Here is a 17604-nt window from a genome sequence, read left to right as displayed (position 1 = left end):
CGCTTTATTTTACAGTCGCTTACTGGGGTGGCGCCAGCGTCTTGTGGAGCGTATTGAACGATAGGGAGGTAGATTTATAGATAATTTAAATTACAAAACATGACAAGGTAATTATTTTAGTTTATACACCCACAATACTGCCAACATTAGACCAAATTAAATTTGGGTGGTGAGAATTTTTTAAAGATATCTTGAACAAACTAACGCTCTTTAAATAACAAATATGCTGTGCAACATAGGAATACATGCACTTTAATAATATGATTTGTTTTTTTAAGCAACTGTGTAAATAAAATTGAGGTTGGGGGTTAGGGCCTTGACACGCCCTTCACCGCATCAGAGCAAGCATGCGTGCTGCAATCCGTTACACAATTTAAAAAGGAGGAGGACTTTGAACGCACTCCACGTGTGCCACTTATCTGGTGGTGCGGGCACAGTTGTTTAGTCCCAGCCACACTTTGCAGCTCTCGTTAAATAACTATCTTGATGACGAGAGCATCCAAATACAGACAGTCGAATGCGTCTGACGAACATAGTTGTAATAACCTGTCGTTTCCCGTTTATGTCTCGCAGGGGCGATCGATCAACTTTCACGCTGCGCAATGCGCACATTTGCAGCGAACCAATTAGTGAATGTCAGCCAACACCGGTATCCGTTAATGATACCGCAAGCGAGGAATATTTACCCAACGTCTGAAAACTATAGTTCCTTGTTTCTGAGTTATTACCGTTGAATAAATATTAGATAATTACTCATTACTTACAATTACTTATATATAAAAAAAAATAATCATGTGATTAGTGTTGAGTCAAGCCTTTGTGGTTTCACCCCCATTGAGCGAGTGCATTGTGCGCTCCTGACACTTCATTGCAACTGGCGCTAAAAGGCTCAGTCGGATTGGGTCTGGTGTTGATGGGAGGACCGAATAAATAGCGAGCCCAGATGCGCTTCGTGATGAGTCGCAGCAGAGAAGGCAAACAGGAAGCCTCTAAATGTGCACCCAACGCAACTACTAACTCAACTTGTAGGCTACTCTCCGCTTGTTGGCACTCTGCCGTGCTCGCTTTTCTCGTTTCCCATTATCGGCGAGGTCCGTGAAGTAGTCGCCGTCTTCTCGTCTCCGGTTTGCATAGAGTGATCAACGTCTCGCTCGCTTGCTCGTTTGTTTTTGTTTTGCTTACAAAACTGTTCAACATGATGATCATCATCGCGGAGTTCTTCGTGGTCATCCTGAAGGTGCTGTGGGCTTTCGTAACAGCCGGGGCAAAGTGGGTGGTGCGGCCCAAGGAGAAGAGCGTGGCCGGACAGGTGTGCGTGATCACCGGTGCTGGAAGTGGTCTCGGGCGGCTCTTCGCCAAGGAGTTTGCCAGGCGGAGAGCCATCCTGGTGCTGTGGGACATTAACAGCCAAAGCAACGAGGAGACAGCAGAGATGGTGCGGCAGATTTACCATGAAGTGGACACGCCGACGTCCAAAGATGGTGAGTGGCGTTATTTAATGACGGTATTTATTTATTTATTTCCCCATAATTTATCTATACATTTTGTCTGAAATCAGGAACGCGTCAAACCACGTTATTTTAGCATTCAGTCCTGCATTTGCACCCCTGAATGTGTATTTCATGCATTGCACGCTGAAATCATGTGCAGACGTTATGTAATCTCACTCGCCTGATGTTTCAGTACTTTGATGATGCTTGCAGTTGCTTACATCTGTTTTGCAACCTGCAGATTCAAGTTGAATGCCAACTGTGTCAAGGCAAAAAATTAAACAAACATGAGATGGCATGCCATCTTCTGTCCGCAATATTCAGTTAAAGGAAACAATTCCCCAACGAATCAATGATATTTAATCACAAAAAATGCAACACAGTATCCTGCAACTACAATTTTACCTTTTGCATAAATGTGGTCGATATTTTTTTATGCACAGGAAAATTTTAAAAAAGTACCCACCATCCACGTTAGTGAAAATTACTTTTGTGCACTACCAACAAACAATCATGGTGATGGAAACACTTTTCAGTAGAGGAAACCAGTCAAATAATCACTTCACGGACAATTTAATTGATCCACTGCAACTCCTCCAGGTGGCGTTGAAGAAGTGCCCCCATTCCAGCCGCAAGTGTACACGTACGCGTGCGACGTGGGCAAGCGCGAGAGTGTGTACTCCACGGCAGAGAAGGTGCGTCGAGAAGTGGGCGAGGTGAACATACTCATCAACAACGCCGGCGTGGTGTCGGGCCACCACCTCCTGGAGTGCCCTGATGAGCTGATCGAGCGCACCATGGTGGTCAACTGCCACGCACACTTCTGGGTGAGGTGATGCAGCATGCTGTCAACGCACACGCACACACATAAACAATGATTGCATCCATATGCACAGATTCCACGCTGGCTTCTCAGCATTGTTTCCACTTTGACATGCATGCTTATGAGTAATCTCATCCCTCGGGCCGACCTGGAATCAGATTTACGTCGGTATGTGTATGATGCTGCTGGAATCGTGCGAAGAGAATAAGAAAATCCCACAAATAGTTGTTTATGCATTTTTAGAATGCCAGGAGAGGGAAATCACAGGCTTGTTCTTGTCTCGGGCGGCTTTTAGTCAGAGATGATTGCCTGCAACTCTCTGTGTGTGCTGTGAATTGAGGGTTTATAAGGACATGTTGGTCAGATATGATCCAATTCCACTTAACTGGTCTGAAAATTTATATATAAAAAAAAAAACACAACAACAACGTCTATGCCAACGACTCACAGTGACATCTGCAAGTATTAAATGCTCACTCGTTGGCACATAATTAACTTTTTATGCCATCTTTATTTGGTGGTACAATTTAAATCAAGCCAATCTCGGTGCTCAAATGCTCGTTTTTCGAATGCCATTGAATCTGTGAGCAAAACACGTCAATGGGATTTCAAGTTGAAATACGGAAACGTGCGCGAGTGTGCGCGCGCTTCTGATGAAAGAAAGTCTTAATGAATGGCGACAGCCTGAGTCCAGGATGTGGTTCATTAAAAAACGCGAGCTGCTTTAATCGCACTCAGACAAACCACCGTCCTTTCCTACGTCAACACATTAAGGCGGTGCGCAGCATGCAAATGTTATTAAGAATTAGCTCAAAATGGCATGACAACCCTGTAGGAATTAATTGCCAAAATCCACACATGGCTATCGAGGAGCCCTCATGATTTAAAATGCGGAAACGCCAAGGTTGAAGTGCACGCAATTGGCGTGTAGGCGCTGCCCCTGTCGTGTCTAAACACATGGCAAGGGGTCCCACAAAATCATGACAGCGGGTTTACAACATGGTCATCACCTAAAGGGCACCGCTGGGTTCAAGAGAAGCCAAGCCAGCCTGATTTAGGACGCAGGAAATTTAATTTTACGAGCTAAGTCGTCATGCTAAGATGTTGCTAATAACTCTTTTTGTCCCTCGGGGAGACCCAAGATTTGTTTCTATACTTGACACACCGTGTTGCAGGGGGGGTAAGCTTTGAGGAATGGAAAGGGATGGTTAGCGAGTGTGTATGTAGAGGGGAGTGGTGGTGGTGAGAGGGGGGGGGGGTCCAGCTCAGACCCCTCGTCATGTGTCTCACTGGCTTCTCGACGCTGTGAATCTGTCTGAGGATGCTGTCATTAGTCCAGATGACGATCGGTAATGTCAGTTCTCTGTTCAGAGTGATTCTATGAGACAGTGTGGGCTTTTGGTCATCTGACTTTTTCCGTTCCACACGTGGGGCGGGCCCGGACGCCCTCCATAGCATTCCGACGCAAAGCTGTTTTTCCGGCGAACGATAACGCCGCAAGTGTTGTGGCGGGAAAAGAGCAGGGCAAAGGAGGCAGCACCGGGACGCGGGTGGGTGAGATGAGAGGGTAATGGTAAGCTGCTATTGACCCACTTTATCTGACAATTGGTTTCTTGTCTGCGGATCCGCTTGACGAGATGCCAGGCGACAGGAGCCAAGTTCCGCAGGCTGCATTCCTGCTGTAGCCAGAGAATGGAGGCAGCCAGGCAGAAGGGTCCTACTTGACTGGTTTTATATGGGGACGGGCGGGGCGGGGGGGATTTCCTCAGGCCTATTGCACCTGTACATTGTGTAAATCCAGACGTGGCTACACAACTGGATACCTGCTTAAGTCTCAGGGATTGACAAGAGCCAAGTTGTTTGAAAGATCATTACGTTCTACGGGAATGCTTTTGTAACTAGAGGCGGTCCTCCGTTTATAACCAAGTTCCGTTTCTATCGTGGTGATGTAACCCAACGTCAGAATGTGGTAACATCGTAAATACAGTAAATTTTTGCAGTAAAAAAAATGTGGGCGGTAAAATAAACCAATGACAAAAACTAAGTACTTGTGCCCAAGGTGCCTTTTAGGGATGAACAATTCACTCAAGCATTGATTTGATTTTCAGTTCGTGATTTTGATTCAATTTTTTATTTTTGATCAATTAACTCGTTTTAAAACCAAGATATATTTGTATTTTAACATCTGCATTTTGTCCTAGTTCAACAGTAAATTTTTCTAACTTTACAAAAAAATGAATATGAATATTCTATCATTTTGACTTTAGCTCAATTTGTCTCATCAGAAAATGAAAAATGAACATGAAAATAAATAATAAAAAAATATAATAGATTTGACTGTATAGGTGAGATAAGTGTGAAGTGCTTTGAGTGTGTTTTTAATTAATTTATTTTTTTACATATTTTAAGCAGTTTAGATTTAAAAAAATATATATTTTCAATTAATCATAATATCCCTAGTGCCGCGTGACTTTTTTTCTACACTGCTGCACAAAGTAGTTAAGCCTTTGATGCACTTGAGTTATACTGAAATGTTTTGAAGTGAAGTGTCTCAAGCTTCTATGCAGCAACTTTTACGTGCGGCTTTTTAGTAAAACGATTTCGGGGGCGTTGGGTATTCACATTGCACCCAGCAGTGTCGTTTGGATACAATTGTTCAAATTTTTCCGGGAAAAAGTGTTGAATGGGACCAGAATAGTATGAATGGCACCACTTATTGGACCCCGTCGTTTGGAATACGAGTCATAACTGTCAGCAGCCCAATCAAATTCCACGATCAGATCGGCCGTCTCCTGCTTCATCCTGTTGTCCGGGAGAAGTCAGCCTAATTAAGAGGCCATCTGGCACGACTCGGAGGGGCCAATATTTTGTTCATATTCGTATCGGTGAAGCGCTAATGCGGCCTGACATCCCAGGTGCAAGAGGCTTTTGTGCGGACGCCCAGTGCTTCCCCCGCTGCAATTAGGTGGAGCGGCGGGGCAGGGGCCGCTCCACGTAGGCCTGTGTCAGCGGGTAATTTAGCGGAACAAGGGAACGCCGAGGCCCAATTACGGCCGGCTCTGATGTAAGACACGAGCCCCCCGGTTGCCTTCACACATTTTGTGTCCGATAGGTCAGCAGGGGTCACGGCCGCATGCCGGGAGCTGCCATGAGAGGCGGGATGGCCGTTTTTAGCGAGGGGATAAGGCTCTCTTCCAACTTGTCAAGTTACAGAGAACCCTTGTAAGATTGCAGATTTTTAAGCCGTGGCTTTGGTGTAGCACCAAGTTGTACTGTAACTTGTTAAGATATGGTTTGCTTGTACATTAGAGTGTTTAATTGTCTTGGGAGGGGTTTATCTCAATCGTACAGTATGTTTATATTTAAAGAATGTAAAAATATATTGCGGGTTTTCACCCTACATGGGTGGCATCCTCGGCAAAATAAATGGAGGTTCACGGTCTTTCACAAAAAGTTTTCATAGTGTTGGCGCGCGTCCGGGAACCTCCTGCCAGAGCGATCCATCCTCTGCTTTCTGAACGTTCACAGTACAAGTGGGAAAGTTTGGCTCAAGTCGCATCGGGACAGATCTGAAGTTAATGCTTCATCTGCACGCAACATCCTCCCTCGCCCGCCGCCATTCTCCCTCGCTGGCACCATCTCCCCCTTAGATTTTCGATTAGCAGCTTAAAATTTATATCTTTATATCTATAAAGTGCAGATGTCTGGAGGCGCGACCAAAGCACTTCTACCGGGCAAGAGCACCGTCCAAAACGGTTAAGTCCTCCTTTTTATTGCTTCCAAGTTTCATGACCTGGCAAAAATGAGCCGAGACGTCAGCAGATGCGGCGACTGGTCTGACGCAGCTTTAACAAGGCCTTCCCTCCCCCTCACAGGGATTCACAAGTGCGCTATCTGGTACCACGCTCCCTCTGGTTCTGTTTAGGGAGAAGGTGCATTTTTCCCACAAGACTCCCCTGCTGCTCCATGCCATAAAAGTGTAACCTTTCATATGAAGACAGACTTACTGGAAATATAGTGGCACGCATTGAGTCGAGTGGATCCACTTTTAGGGGTTAGTTCTGCGTGTTCACGAGAATAAATCACCATCAGATCTTGTGGTCATGTTTTTAGTTTGCAATCCCAAAGTAGACGCAAACAAGCCTGCTTCAATTATTGTCGTTCGCGATGCCGGCGCATATCTGCTTGGAGATCAAGCATGGCGCCCAACAAAAGGCCTGCTGGTTGTTTTTCGGACCCCTGCTGGGAGAGTGATTGGTCAGTTCCTATGATGGCAGTCACATGTCACACCTGCTGAATGGCTCCCGCTGGGGGCCTCGGATGGAAGTTAGGACTCTCAGGGCCGATCCAAAACCTCATCAAGTGCATTTGCTTGGACACTTTATGTTTCTATAGTACAGAAACGTGCATTAGTATTTGTATGCATATGAATGTCAAATATTGTGCAGTGGAATAGACAATTAGGACAGGGGCTCCAATTATTTTTCCTGATGTTGAATAATTATCTTATTGCCACCAGATCAATTTTAAAATGCCTTCTGCATTTTCTCAGATTGCCACCAGGGGGCGAGAACATAAATTCAAAGAAAAACCATCTGAGTTTTTTTGGGGTGAATTATTGAAAATTAAAAAAAGAAATCCCATGCAAATTAAATAAAATAATCTCAGTGATGTAAGATGATGTTAAGCATGAATTGTACAAGTTGTTGAGTTTTGTGATTGGCGCTGTCACCAGCTCTTTAGTGCCCGCTTCAACAATGGCCATCAGATCTGTGTGGGAAAAGAACACATTGCACTGTAACACACACATCACGTCACATACCTGCTTGTCCAGTCAGTACCTGAAAGGTGGAGGGAAGGACGCAGGGGGTGGTCTGACACCTCCCACTCTTTTCTTTTCACACCTGCCAAAAAGAGAGTCAACTTTTTCACATTCCACTGTTCATTTCAATTCATTTTTATGCCTCTTATGAATTCAGATGCCTCTTTGTGCGTCACCATGGAGAAGTAAGAAAGGGAAAAAAAAGGGGCGATCAAAGGGCTTTGGCACAAGTGAACTTACTTTATTTTCCACTGTCCTCCTTGCACCCCTCCCTCCCCACCGGCAGACCACCAAGGCATTTCTCCCCAAGATGCTGGAGCTGAACCACGGCCACATTGTGACGGTTGCCAGTTCCTTGGGTTTGTTCAGCACAGCTGGAGTGGAGGTTAGTATCACAACACAGCACAGCACATGCACATTCATGGTTCCCACCATCCCTAAAAAAAAACAAAAAAAAACACAACGCCTTTTAAACCAAATCCAAAAAGACGCCCCCCCCCCCCCTCCTCCTCTCTTGTTCCCCTGCACCCGTTAAATTAAGAGACACAGATGAGCATTAGGGAGCCTCTTTTAGATTCTTCTATGTGCAGCAGTGGGGGTGTACGGGGGTCTGAAGGCGCTCCAGAATGAGCTGACAGCTCCCCAAGCGACGGAGACATCTTCATCTCGGCCCACTCGCTATTCATGTCACTTCCATGGAAAAACTCTGGCTGTTTATTCCATAGTTCACTTTTTTTTAAAATGCATTTTAAAATACCGAACCAACCCCCGAAACACTGTAATGATTAAATAAATACATTAATAAATCGAAATACATCTTAAAGACAGTAAAAGTGTCTCATGTCTCACCCAAAGTTTTAATTGCATATTCAATTTCAAATATTCAATGATGCACGATATCCTTTGAGTGTATCTGGCCGAAGGAAATGCCACAATTAAAATAAACTCCTGACAAGTTCATTCATATTAGTCGTGCCCTCTCGAAGCGAGCTGTAATCGTTCCATACTTTAGCATGGAAGCAATGCTACAGGTTATAATTTGAAATGTAGGAGGAAGGACCTGGAGAAAGCATTGGGGAGAGATTTAAAGCTTTGAGACAGTGCTCACCACTAGGCCATGCTGACCAATGTATACTCCCCCCCCCCATAAATGTTATAACATCCTCCCATGGTGAAGTGGAGTTCTATTACCCGGACTTTAGGTAACGTTTAATAAACAGCTGCCAGCATTCGGTCTCACGTCAACATACTGTACACCCAACCCAATATTCGCTACCACAGAAGAATGCTAATGAACCCCCCTGCTGGCTTGGTCTGTTCCGTGTGGGCTTTGTGCTAACCTGACAGGGATTTGTCGTTTTCCCTCCCCAGGATTACTGCGCCAGTAAATTCGGCGCCATCGGCTTCCATGAGTCCTTAAGTCACGAACTGAAGGCGTCGGAGAAGGACGGAATCAACATGACGCTGGTGTGTCCTTACCTGGTGGACACGGGCATGTTCAAAGGCTGCAGGATAAGGTGATTGCCGGAGCGAGGCTGTTTTTTTTTTTTTTTGGGTGCACCTGGCAAGAGTTTGCACTGTCTGATTTTCACCCAATAAAAAGGGCTGACGAATAGCGTTTCATCTTCAAAGTTGCCGACAAAGAGAGCAACACTTTCCCAGGGGAGCCTTGCCGGTAGGTGCACCTGGCGCAAAAAGCTCCGCCTGTCCTGTCATCCAACCCCTCCCGCCTCGCAATTCAGTCAGCGGGTTTTGAAAAGCCGCTCCAATTGAGAAATAAATGGCGTACATTTTAACTGTGGAAAAAAAATATCCTAGAATTTTAATGGGTCAAAAGTTTTCGACTGGGCAGCTTTAAATTAACTGAATAGTTCACCGTATCCCCTTTTGTCCTCTGAGATGGAATGTTGATTCAAATGAATGTTGCGCAACACAATTAATTATTGGATGATTGCTGGTGGGAAATGTTGCGGTAGCTCAACATTTGTTTGATAACACCTCTTCAAGATATGTTGAAATCAAATCTGGGGATTTGGCTTCCTAACTCGTTTATTCCCCACGTCACATTTTGACATGACTTTCCATGATTTCTTGAAATTTAGTTACCTGTTCATTCTTAACTTTTTTTTCCCTCCTATTATAGCTTTTATTAAAAAAAAGAATATTTTAATTTTATTTTCTTAATGATACAACTTAATTCAGACTATTATGGCCTTTTATGGCTCCTCGGTTGACACTTTTGAATGTGGTCCTAAAACAGTGTTCACCAATATATTGCGTGTCATTTTTCAAAATCATTATTATTTTTTTTTTTATTATTTTTTTGCTATTGGCAGGGGGATAGCGACTGAACTGAAGTGCATTTCTGAGAATAAGTGACGCTCCACTAAATGTGATTTTAATTGCCTATATGCCGCTGGCTCCATCTGATTTAGCAATAAGTGCAAGACGGACACGTGCTTTGGTGAAGAAGTAGCGGTCATAAATAAGGCTTACTGATGTTTCACTGGGATGTAGTTGCAGATTCTACGAGTTTTTTGGCATACATGTGATTTGTGATTGGATGAGCAAGTCAGAGGCTTGGAGCTTAAAAAAACAACCTCCTCCCTTCCGCCACTCAACTTTGGTTGAGGTCTGGAACGATAAACGGGATTATTCACTTCCCGAAAAGTCCTGAAGGCTAACGTTTGAATTTCTCCTGTGTACTCAGGAAGGAGATCGAACCGTTCCTGCCTCCCTTGAAGCCTGAATTCTGCGTCAAGCAGGCTATGCGCGCCATTCTCACCGACCAGCCCATGATCTGCACGCCCCGCATCGTCTATATGGTCAACTTCATGAAAAGGTAAGCCCCTCCCCCACAGACGGATGTCATCGCACCACCATAGTGAACGTCGCCACTAACCACCCGTGTCTCACCTCTACAGCATTCTGCCCTTCGAGGCCATCGTGTGCATGTACCGCTTCCTCGGTGCCGACAAGTGTATGTACCCGTTCCTGGCGCAGCGGAAGGAGGCTATGAACAACAACGAGGCCAAGAACGGGATCTGAGAGGGGCGCCATCCGCAACACGAACAAGGCGCGGGGGTGGTGGGGCACATAATCCTGCACGTACGAGGAGATGACCACTGAGGCGGGAGGGGGGGGGGGGGGGGGAATGGCGGCAAGGTGGAAAGACTGAATCTGGGCTGGTGCACTTGCATTGAGCAAATGCAAAGGTTTACCATATTGTTCCTCTGGGACAAAGAAAGCTGTGTACTACACAATGGATTTATTTGTCGTTTGTGTTTTTTTTTTTTTTTTAAGAGACATCTATATACTGTGTCACTAGTTTTGAAGCGGTATCCAATAATTAACTATTTAGTCACCAGCCTTATCTAGTGTCATTGTGGAAATATACAGTATGTTACTGTACAGACAGTAAAACAACAAACCTTTCTTCACTTTTTTTTTTTGTAGACCTGCACTGTAATTTTCTAAGCTTTCTCTACACTGCCTACTCTGAAATACACATTAACGATTAAGTTACAAACATATTTAAAAGGAGGCCCAAAGTTTCCCTTCATGGAACAGTCCAGTTACGTCTCAAATGGAGAATGTATATGTTCAAGGAGTAGTTGTATCTGTTACTAGGTGATTGCTGGAGCGAAATGTATGAAAAGAATTCTTTATTTTCTTTCTTCACCCCCTACCCCCTAAAGAAAAAAGTAACACTGTGCTGTCAGTTTGTCCAGTTGAAAATGTGTTGTAAATGTTGTGAGTAGCCCAGTAACCCAAATGACTGTCTCCCTATACTGTGTGTCATATATTTGCAATATAGGGAGAACACCGTTTTAAAAGACATTCCAATAGGCGTCATTCCTTCAGTCACAGTGATGAGCCTCGATTCTCTACCTCTTTGTTATTTTGCCTTTTTATTTTTTGACAGTATGACATAAGCCTAATTTTTTTGTAGTTTTCTGGAGACTGCTCCATAGCAAAAGCAAAGTGTGGTTCCGATGTTTAGTGTCTCTACCTAACTTAAATTAATAAAGTGATTTAGATTATTATGACGCGGCGTTTTGGTACTCCTTCTGCATTACACAACGCCTGACGAGCTCGTGTACTTTCTCAGAACGGGGTGACTCACCCGCAAAGAAACCTCTGTCTTCTCGGTTTCCCTTTGTTGAGGTGTACTCCTCGCCTGTGTGCCACAGCAACTGAGTCAACTGGGTGTTGGCCTCACCGGGTATGAGGCTGCTGTCTTTTGTTAGGAAACACGACAATAGGAAATGATCAGGATTATAGCAATTGTGTTATATGGGGTAAGCAACACAAACGGTAAAATAAAGTGTGTGTGTACATTCAGATAGACACAAATACACATGCACACAAATATATACATATATATATATATACACATACATACATATATATATATATATATATTAGTGCTGTCAAGCTATTACATTTTTTAACTAATTAATCACAATTAATTGCGATTAATCACATTTTTTCTACTATGATTTTTTTGTGACGCTTTTAACAGGCATTTACTTGAAAAATATATTGTAATTAATGCTAAATCACCGAATATGAAGTGTGTGATCCTTCAATGCGATGTAAACGGAGTCATCTTTACAGGATTTTTTTTTTTATAAACAATTCTCAAAACTTAGACAGTACATTTAGTTGTAGGCACTACACTCCAGCAGTGTTGGTTTGCAAGGCCCAGTGGTAACTTAAGCAAAGTGTTTTGTTCTGAGATCATATGTACAGCTAATTTGGAATTGGGCTTTCCAAGTGATGCAAATTAATTGCGTTAATTTAAAAAAATAATCTTGAGTTAACGCTTTAACTGTGACAGCCCTAATATGTGTATATATATATATAGACTTACTTCCACACTGCAGGTTATCCTTTGCTCTTCTCAGGGCTCTAATAAATTCTAATAAGGAGAGAATCACTCAAGGACTGGTCAAAGTATTCCCCCAAAGACAAGTTTTTGTGTTTGGTACATAGCGAACCCTGAATCGTTACTTCTGTGGGCCTCTATAGGATTCTCCTCATCCCTTCATCCTGCTGTTAAGACCAGCACTAATTAAGAGGCCTTCAAGAGGGTCAATGTCATATAACTCAGTCGGAAAAATCGATGATCCCAACATTTGCTATCAGACAGCCTGTACTCGCTCTGCTGCCACATTGATTTTTTTTCTATTCCGGGCATCAAGGTTCACTTCCTATATTGGCTCCTTCGAGCCCGGCAATTCATCTGGGGCCTTAACATGGCCTCAAGAAGCTCTGCAAGTGCATGAACAAGATTCTGGTATAGAGATGTGCCACTAATGTGAGTGAACAGCCTTGGCGCTACTCAATGGCGAGCAGATGTAGCTGCCAGCTGAGTTCATTAGTCAATGTGGCTGAATTAAAAGCAACTGTCGCCCCCTCCGTTTCTTCAACTGGCCTATCAGGGGAGGCGGAGGTTGTCGAGGTGCTGCTCGTGGGTGGCACAGGTGACACGCTCGCAAACACGGCTAATGGGGATGATGCTGCACATGTTATGTCATCATCAGAGATCAATAGAAAAAAAAATATAGAAAAAAATATAGAAAATCTGCAAGGGAAATGAAATTATTTGGCTTTACTCGATTACATGAGCTAAAATCAACCCATCAATATATTTTATATTGTTCATATGCAGAATTTTAGGTATTTAAAAAGTGCAACATAACAGCCTTCTGTTAAAGGTGATGAAATGAATAGTTTGGGATTTTTCTGAATTTGGGGTGGCACACGGCCATTATTCTATCCGACATTCAGAACGAAGACTTAAGCCAATTTGTAAAAAAAAAAAAAAAAAAAAAATTTTTTAAAAACTTAAAGTTTATTCATGTGATGTTTACAAATCCAATGTTGACACGGAGCAGAAAGTGCAGGAAATCGTTTTGGAATAGTCTTTATTTGCCATTCTGATGAGTAATTTGGTCACTATTTTTGTTTTAAATGATTTATTTCCATCTTTTTGTATCTCAAAAATCTCTATATAAAAGTGTTTTAATATTGCTATTTATAGTAGCGGTCGCAGTTTGGGGAGGGGCTTCACAATTCAGGGCTGTTATAAAAATGACTTTCTTGCATTTCATTTTAAAGTTAATGAGTTTTTTTTTCTACCTTTTACAATCAACTTTTTTACAATTGTCTGACAGTTATTGAGTGGTTTAAAGGGGTCCTCAGTAGCACATATGTGTACACAATCGAACGCTAATGCAGTCGTAAAGCAATAATTGCGGTAAATATTTGTCGGAGACACGCTTTGAGGCCATGAATATAAAACCATCAAACAAAGGGGAAAAAAATTAAGTAAATACAACAAAATGTGCCTTCTTCTTCGGCGTTCCCAACCAGTGCAGCAGTTCCACCAAATTCTTAAACTGACATTTGAGTCAAAAGAAGACAAAGACGTTTTTTTTTCACATGAACTGAGGTGTTTTTACTGCTTTTCAACAACAAAACAAGCCTGGCCTTTTCCACGCTCTGCGCTCGCGCCGTCCTCGACAATCTCATACTAACACAGGCAATAAAAGCACCCAGTTGATGTTGCGACGGGTCAATACGACACACACAATGGGCGTAGATGTGATCGACGAAACTGTGGTGGGGGTGGTCCACTGGCACGGAATCACTGCAGGTACTTCTATCAACTCGACAATTATACTGGCACACGTAAATCGTCTGTCTGTCACTGCCGTGATGCTTCGCCAGGGTGTGGGGACAAGTTCAAACGGGACAAATGGACCTTCACGCCTCGGTGCTCTCTCTTCTACCGCTAACACCGCTTTTGTCCTTTGGTCCACAGGGAAAAAAAATGTTGGTTGTGTTAATTTTCAGAATATGATATTCTTGCAAGTCATACACGTCCATATAGATAGATTCTTTTTTTTTCTTTTCTTTAAGTCAGCATACAAGGTAAGCTAGGTGACTATATATGAAGACAACGACTAGAACTTTCACAGCACTGGCATTGGTTAATTTTAAATACAGTACTCAAGCATTGTTAGATTAAAAAAAAAAAAAAAAAAACGGAATAAAAGAAACAGAAACATAATACCCCCGAAACAAATAAGCTACAAGTTGGTTTCGCTCGTCTAAAATGTTTCTTTTGCATTTCAATGGCATGATGTACATATTTGCGTTAACCATACCAACAAACATGAATCTTGGGGGAAATTGTCAGTGTCGGACTTCCCTTCAATTAATACAGGACCATGCATATCGCTTGTAATTCTCTTTTTTTTCTTTTTCTTTTTTAAACCAAGACTCAACTCGTCACTAATGTGTGGAGATAGTGTTGTCTTCACATAGACTCGGGTAATGGGGTTTTTTTAATCGCTTGCTTCATGGTGCACATCCACCCTATTGCATGTTGCCAGGTTATGCAGGATACAGTGGCCATCGTGGGGGTAAAGGGAAAGGAAAAGGTTGGGTGGGTTTGGTGTGTGTGGGAGGAGGGAATTAGTAACGTTTTGGGCTCAGGCAGGGGGGTGTTGAGGGGCTGTGTGCCCAAGAGAGAGAAAGGGGACTTCAGCTCCTGGACGACAGCCTTTGAATCCGTGCAGACCTGAGTGGTGGTGCCTGAGTTAGTCTGTTTAATGTCCGTCGTCCCTCCCGCAGGCTTCGGTGCTCTACGAACACAAAGCAAATTGTGTTACTGTCTGGCAGGCTTGAGAAGTTGCCTCACCCGCCCTTGTGCGCCCTCCCAAGTCCTTCAGCCGCCCAATGGGAATTAAAACAAAAGGTGTCCCAAGTGGGTACAGGGATTAATACGTGAAAGGAAGTACAGCGGAAACTCTGGAGTTACCCTGAGGCCATACAAGTCGACTAAAAGTTTGGGTGGAAAATAAACTCTAAAAGTCACAAGGTGAACATGTCTGCCCTGTCGAACAAAATGAGGGGAAAAACAATGCTAAAACCTTCTTGAGAAATTAGTGACAGACTTCGGACAGAGGTGGGACGGTGCAAGGGATTAAACACCCCAAAGGGATCAAACATTCATTCATTTGTTTTTAAAATATCTCAAATTAATATTGAGTCCTGCCAGTTTGGCATTTTAAGTATATTTTGTTGGCTCTTAAACATCTGCAAAACTTTGGCTGCTTATAATTTAAATTCCCATGATGGGATTCATTTCTGAGATTTTTTTTTCCTGATAGTTGCAGTTCTGCCGGTGACTAACAATGTGAACCGGGTCAGTAAATGTCGGAGAGGATGAGAAATAAGTGACTTGCGAGTAATTACAGTCCTATTATGTATTTTTCGACTGTGATGGTGACGTAAATGAAGTTGTCTTTCCTCACTTTCTCTTTGTTTCTATCTTCTGCTCCGAGATGGGAGCTGCTCACCCCCCCCCCCCCTCCCCTCCCAGGGCACACCTACTCGGAAAATATTCCAGAAATGATGGACAGGGATTTCCTCATCCTCTTTCCTTTCCTAACGTGCTCATCACGGAAGAGTTTGGGAACGTGGGAAGTTACGCGGAGAAAGCCCTCGTTGCTGTGGACTTGGATGTGACATTGCGTAATGCACACAGGTAGCATTTCTGTTAGCATTGCTTGCCCCTTTCCTACGAAAGAACGATGACGAGATGTGAATGGGAAGTGGGCTGACGCTTCGCTAGACGGCGGGCGAGTGGAGTGATGCACCGTACCTTGACGGGGCCGTCCACCGGGTCCAGTCCCTGCTCGGACAGCTGTTTCAAGGCACTTAGAGCAGCCTGAGAAGAGAGGGAAGAACAGATGGTCGAGTGAATGCAGCAGGGAGGAAGAGCGCGATTGAGTGGGAGGAGAGTGAGTGTCACCCTTCAGCTGCTTTTCAAATAACACTTAACTCTGGGAAAGACAATGCCAGCAGGACACTTTCCCTTCACTGTGTTGTCTTTGGCTCCTCTGTTCTCACTGTTTGTCTAGCGTTATTGGCTTAACATTTCCACTTGATGTTCGTGCTGCCAAGTCAATATGAGCGAATGACATTTGTATTCCTGAATGTCACACCTAAATAAACAGCAGCTAAATGACCTGGAAAATGCAAGAGTTGGTTGGCGCTCAGGAAGAAATGAACCAAGTTCAAATAATTAATTACTATTGACTTTGTGGTGCAAATTGTCATTTATCGTGGGTGAGTTTGCTTCAGGTCATCACTTAACTGTTGATAACAATCTAATTTCCGTTTCCATGAATTGACACTATGCAGCAGATATAATAAATTTCTTGCATCAAGTTCTTGTCTGAAAGTGCCTTAACTACTGATTTCATCTCTAACGCCTCAGCCAAGCGCTGCTGGAGTAGCACATTTTGTGGGAACCAACACACGGGGAATTAACACTACCGTTGTTAACTGAAAATGAATATAGACCTTTGTGGTTTTGCCTACGTTTTGGAGGTGTAAAATGCAAGCATTTCAAAATGGGTGACAAAGTGGAAGGTTTTGGGATTGTTTTTGAAAAGCAAAGTATGTTGTGTTAAGTATTCTATCTGGTCAGCTAAGCTTTAGCATATTCCCTTCAATATTATCAAAGTCAGAGAAATGCCAAAGATGCATAATAAAATACAAGCGTCATCATCGCAGACTAACATTTGAAGAGTCCGTTCTGTAGGTGTTTAAGTGTAAATCAAATTGGGATCAAGACGTGAGTGATTCCAACAAATTCCTCAACTCTTGGATTGACAAGCGCGCCTCATGGGCCAGCCACTGAGTTGAACCACAAATTGAAACCACTTGAGGGCCACTTGCACAAACGGGCTCTCTTTAAGTGTGCCAAGATAAACGGGCCCATCTGATGTTGTCCAGGTTCTGTCATGACACACATCCTCTCTCTATCCCAATGAACAGGTCCAGATGAGCACGCATTTTCCCAACTCCGAGTGTGGGCTGAGGCGGAGTAGTTAAGGGGATATATCTCCCAGTTGAGCTGACACCACAGGATCTGGGCACGGTGGAGCACATTTAACATCTGTCCTACTAGTACTTACATTGCATACACGTCAGTGGCGTAAGGGGATGAAAAACCCAATTCAAGGTCTTTTCACCACTCTTGCTTTCACATTTTCTGTTTTGACATTGAATCGGGAGTATCGGGCGACTATTTCCGTCTCGAAAAAAGTAGCAGTAGTAATGACACAGCTTGGATCATTTATGCTCGTCACTGTTAGATCAGAGTTCAGATAAGAAATTAGCGGTTCTGCTCAACAGATGAGTGGACGAGTGACAAATGGATGAGCCAAGCATACAGACCACCCACATTAGTTAGGACACGATCTTAGTGTATGGTTGTGAAAAAAAAAATGGTTTCTCAACATGCATTGCAACATGAAGCACACTTCTTCAATTCTGAATTAAAAGTTGCATACATTAGATGATATCAAAATCTCACATAGAGTACAGGAAACACCAATGTGGCTCCACGGAATGCAATGCATCTTGGGAGGATTACACCAATA

At 43.4% G+C, this 17604-nt stretch overlaps 2 protein-coding genes across 2 annotated transcripts in view; one reads left to right on the top strand and one right to left on the bottom strand.

Annotated features, from left to right (window-relative positions):
• The first annotated feature begins 876 nt into the window (after positions 1-876).
• Positions 877-10261, top strand: rdh10a (retinol dehydrogenase 10a). The gene is made up of 6 exons (XM_088283206.1): positions 877-1481; positions 2091-2317; positions 7422-7520; positions 8507-8652; positions 9846-9977; positions 10060-10261. Exons 1-6 carry the CDS (start codon positions 1196-1198, stop codon positions 10181-10183), a joined length of 1014 nt encoding a protein of 337 aa, XP_088139332.1. The 5' UTR covers positions 877-1195; the 3' UTR covers positions 10184-10261.
• A 4341-nt stretch (positions 10262-14602) lies between these two features.
• Positions 14603-17604, bottom strand: part of stau2 (staufen double-stranded RNA binding protein 2) — a 61491-nt gene continuing 58489 nt past the window's right edge. The window contains exons 14-15 of the mRNA XM_088283364.1: positions 15816-15881; positions 14603-14793 (exon numbers count right to left, since the gene is read on the bottom strand). Of these exons, the coding sequence (XP_088139490.1) occupies positions 14758-14793; positions 15816-15881 (102 nt within the window). The 3' untranslated portion in view covers positions 14603-14757. The remainder of the gene's footprint in view (positions 14794-15815; positions 15882-17604) is intronic.

This window comes from Idiotropiscis lumnitzeri, chromosome 19 (genome assembly GCF_059441095.1).
Source record: "Idiotropiscis lumnitzeri isolate Australia: NSW breed Sydney's pygmy pipehorse chromosome 19, RoL_Ilum_1.0, whole genome shotgun sequence".
NCBI lineage: Eukaryota > Metazoa > Chordata > Actinopteri > Syngnathiformes > Syngnathidae > Idiotropiscis > Idiotropiscis lumnitzeri.
Note: the sequence above shows the minus strand (reverse complement) of the source record. Positions and strands in the feature narration are given on the sequence as shown.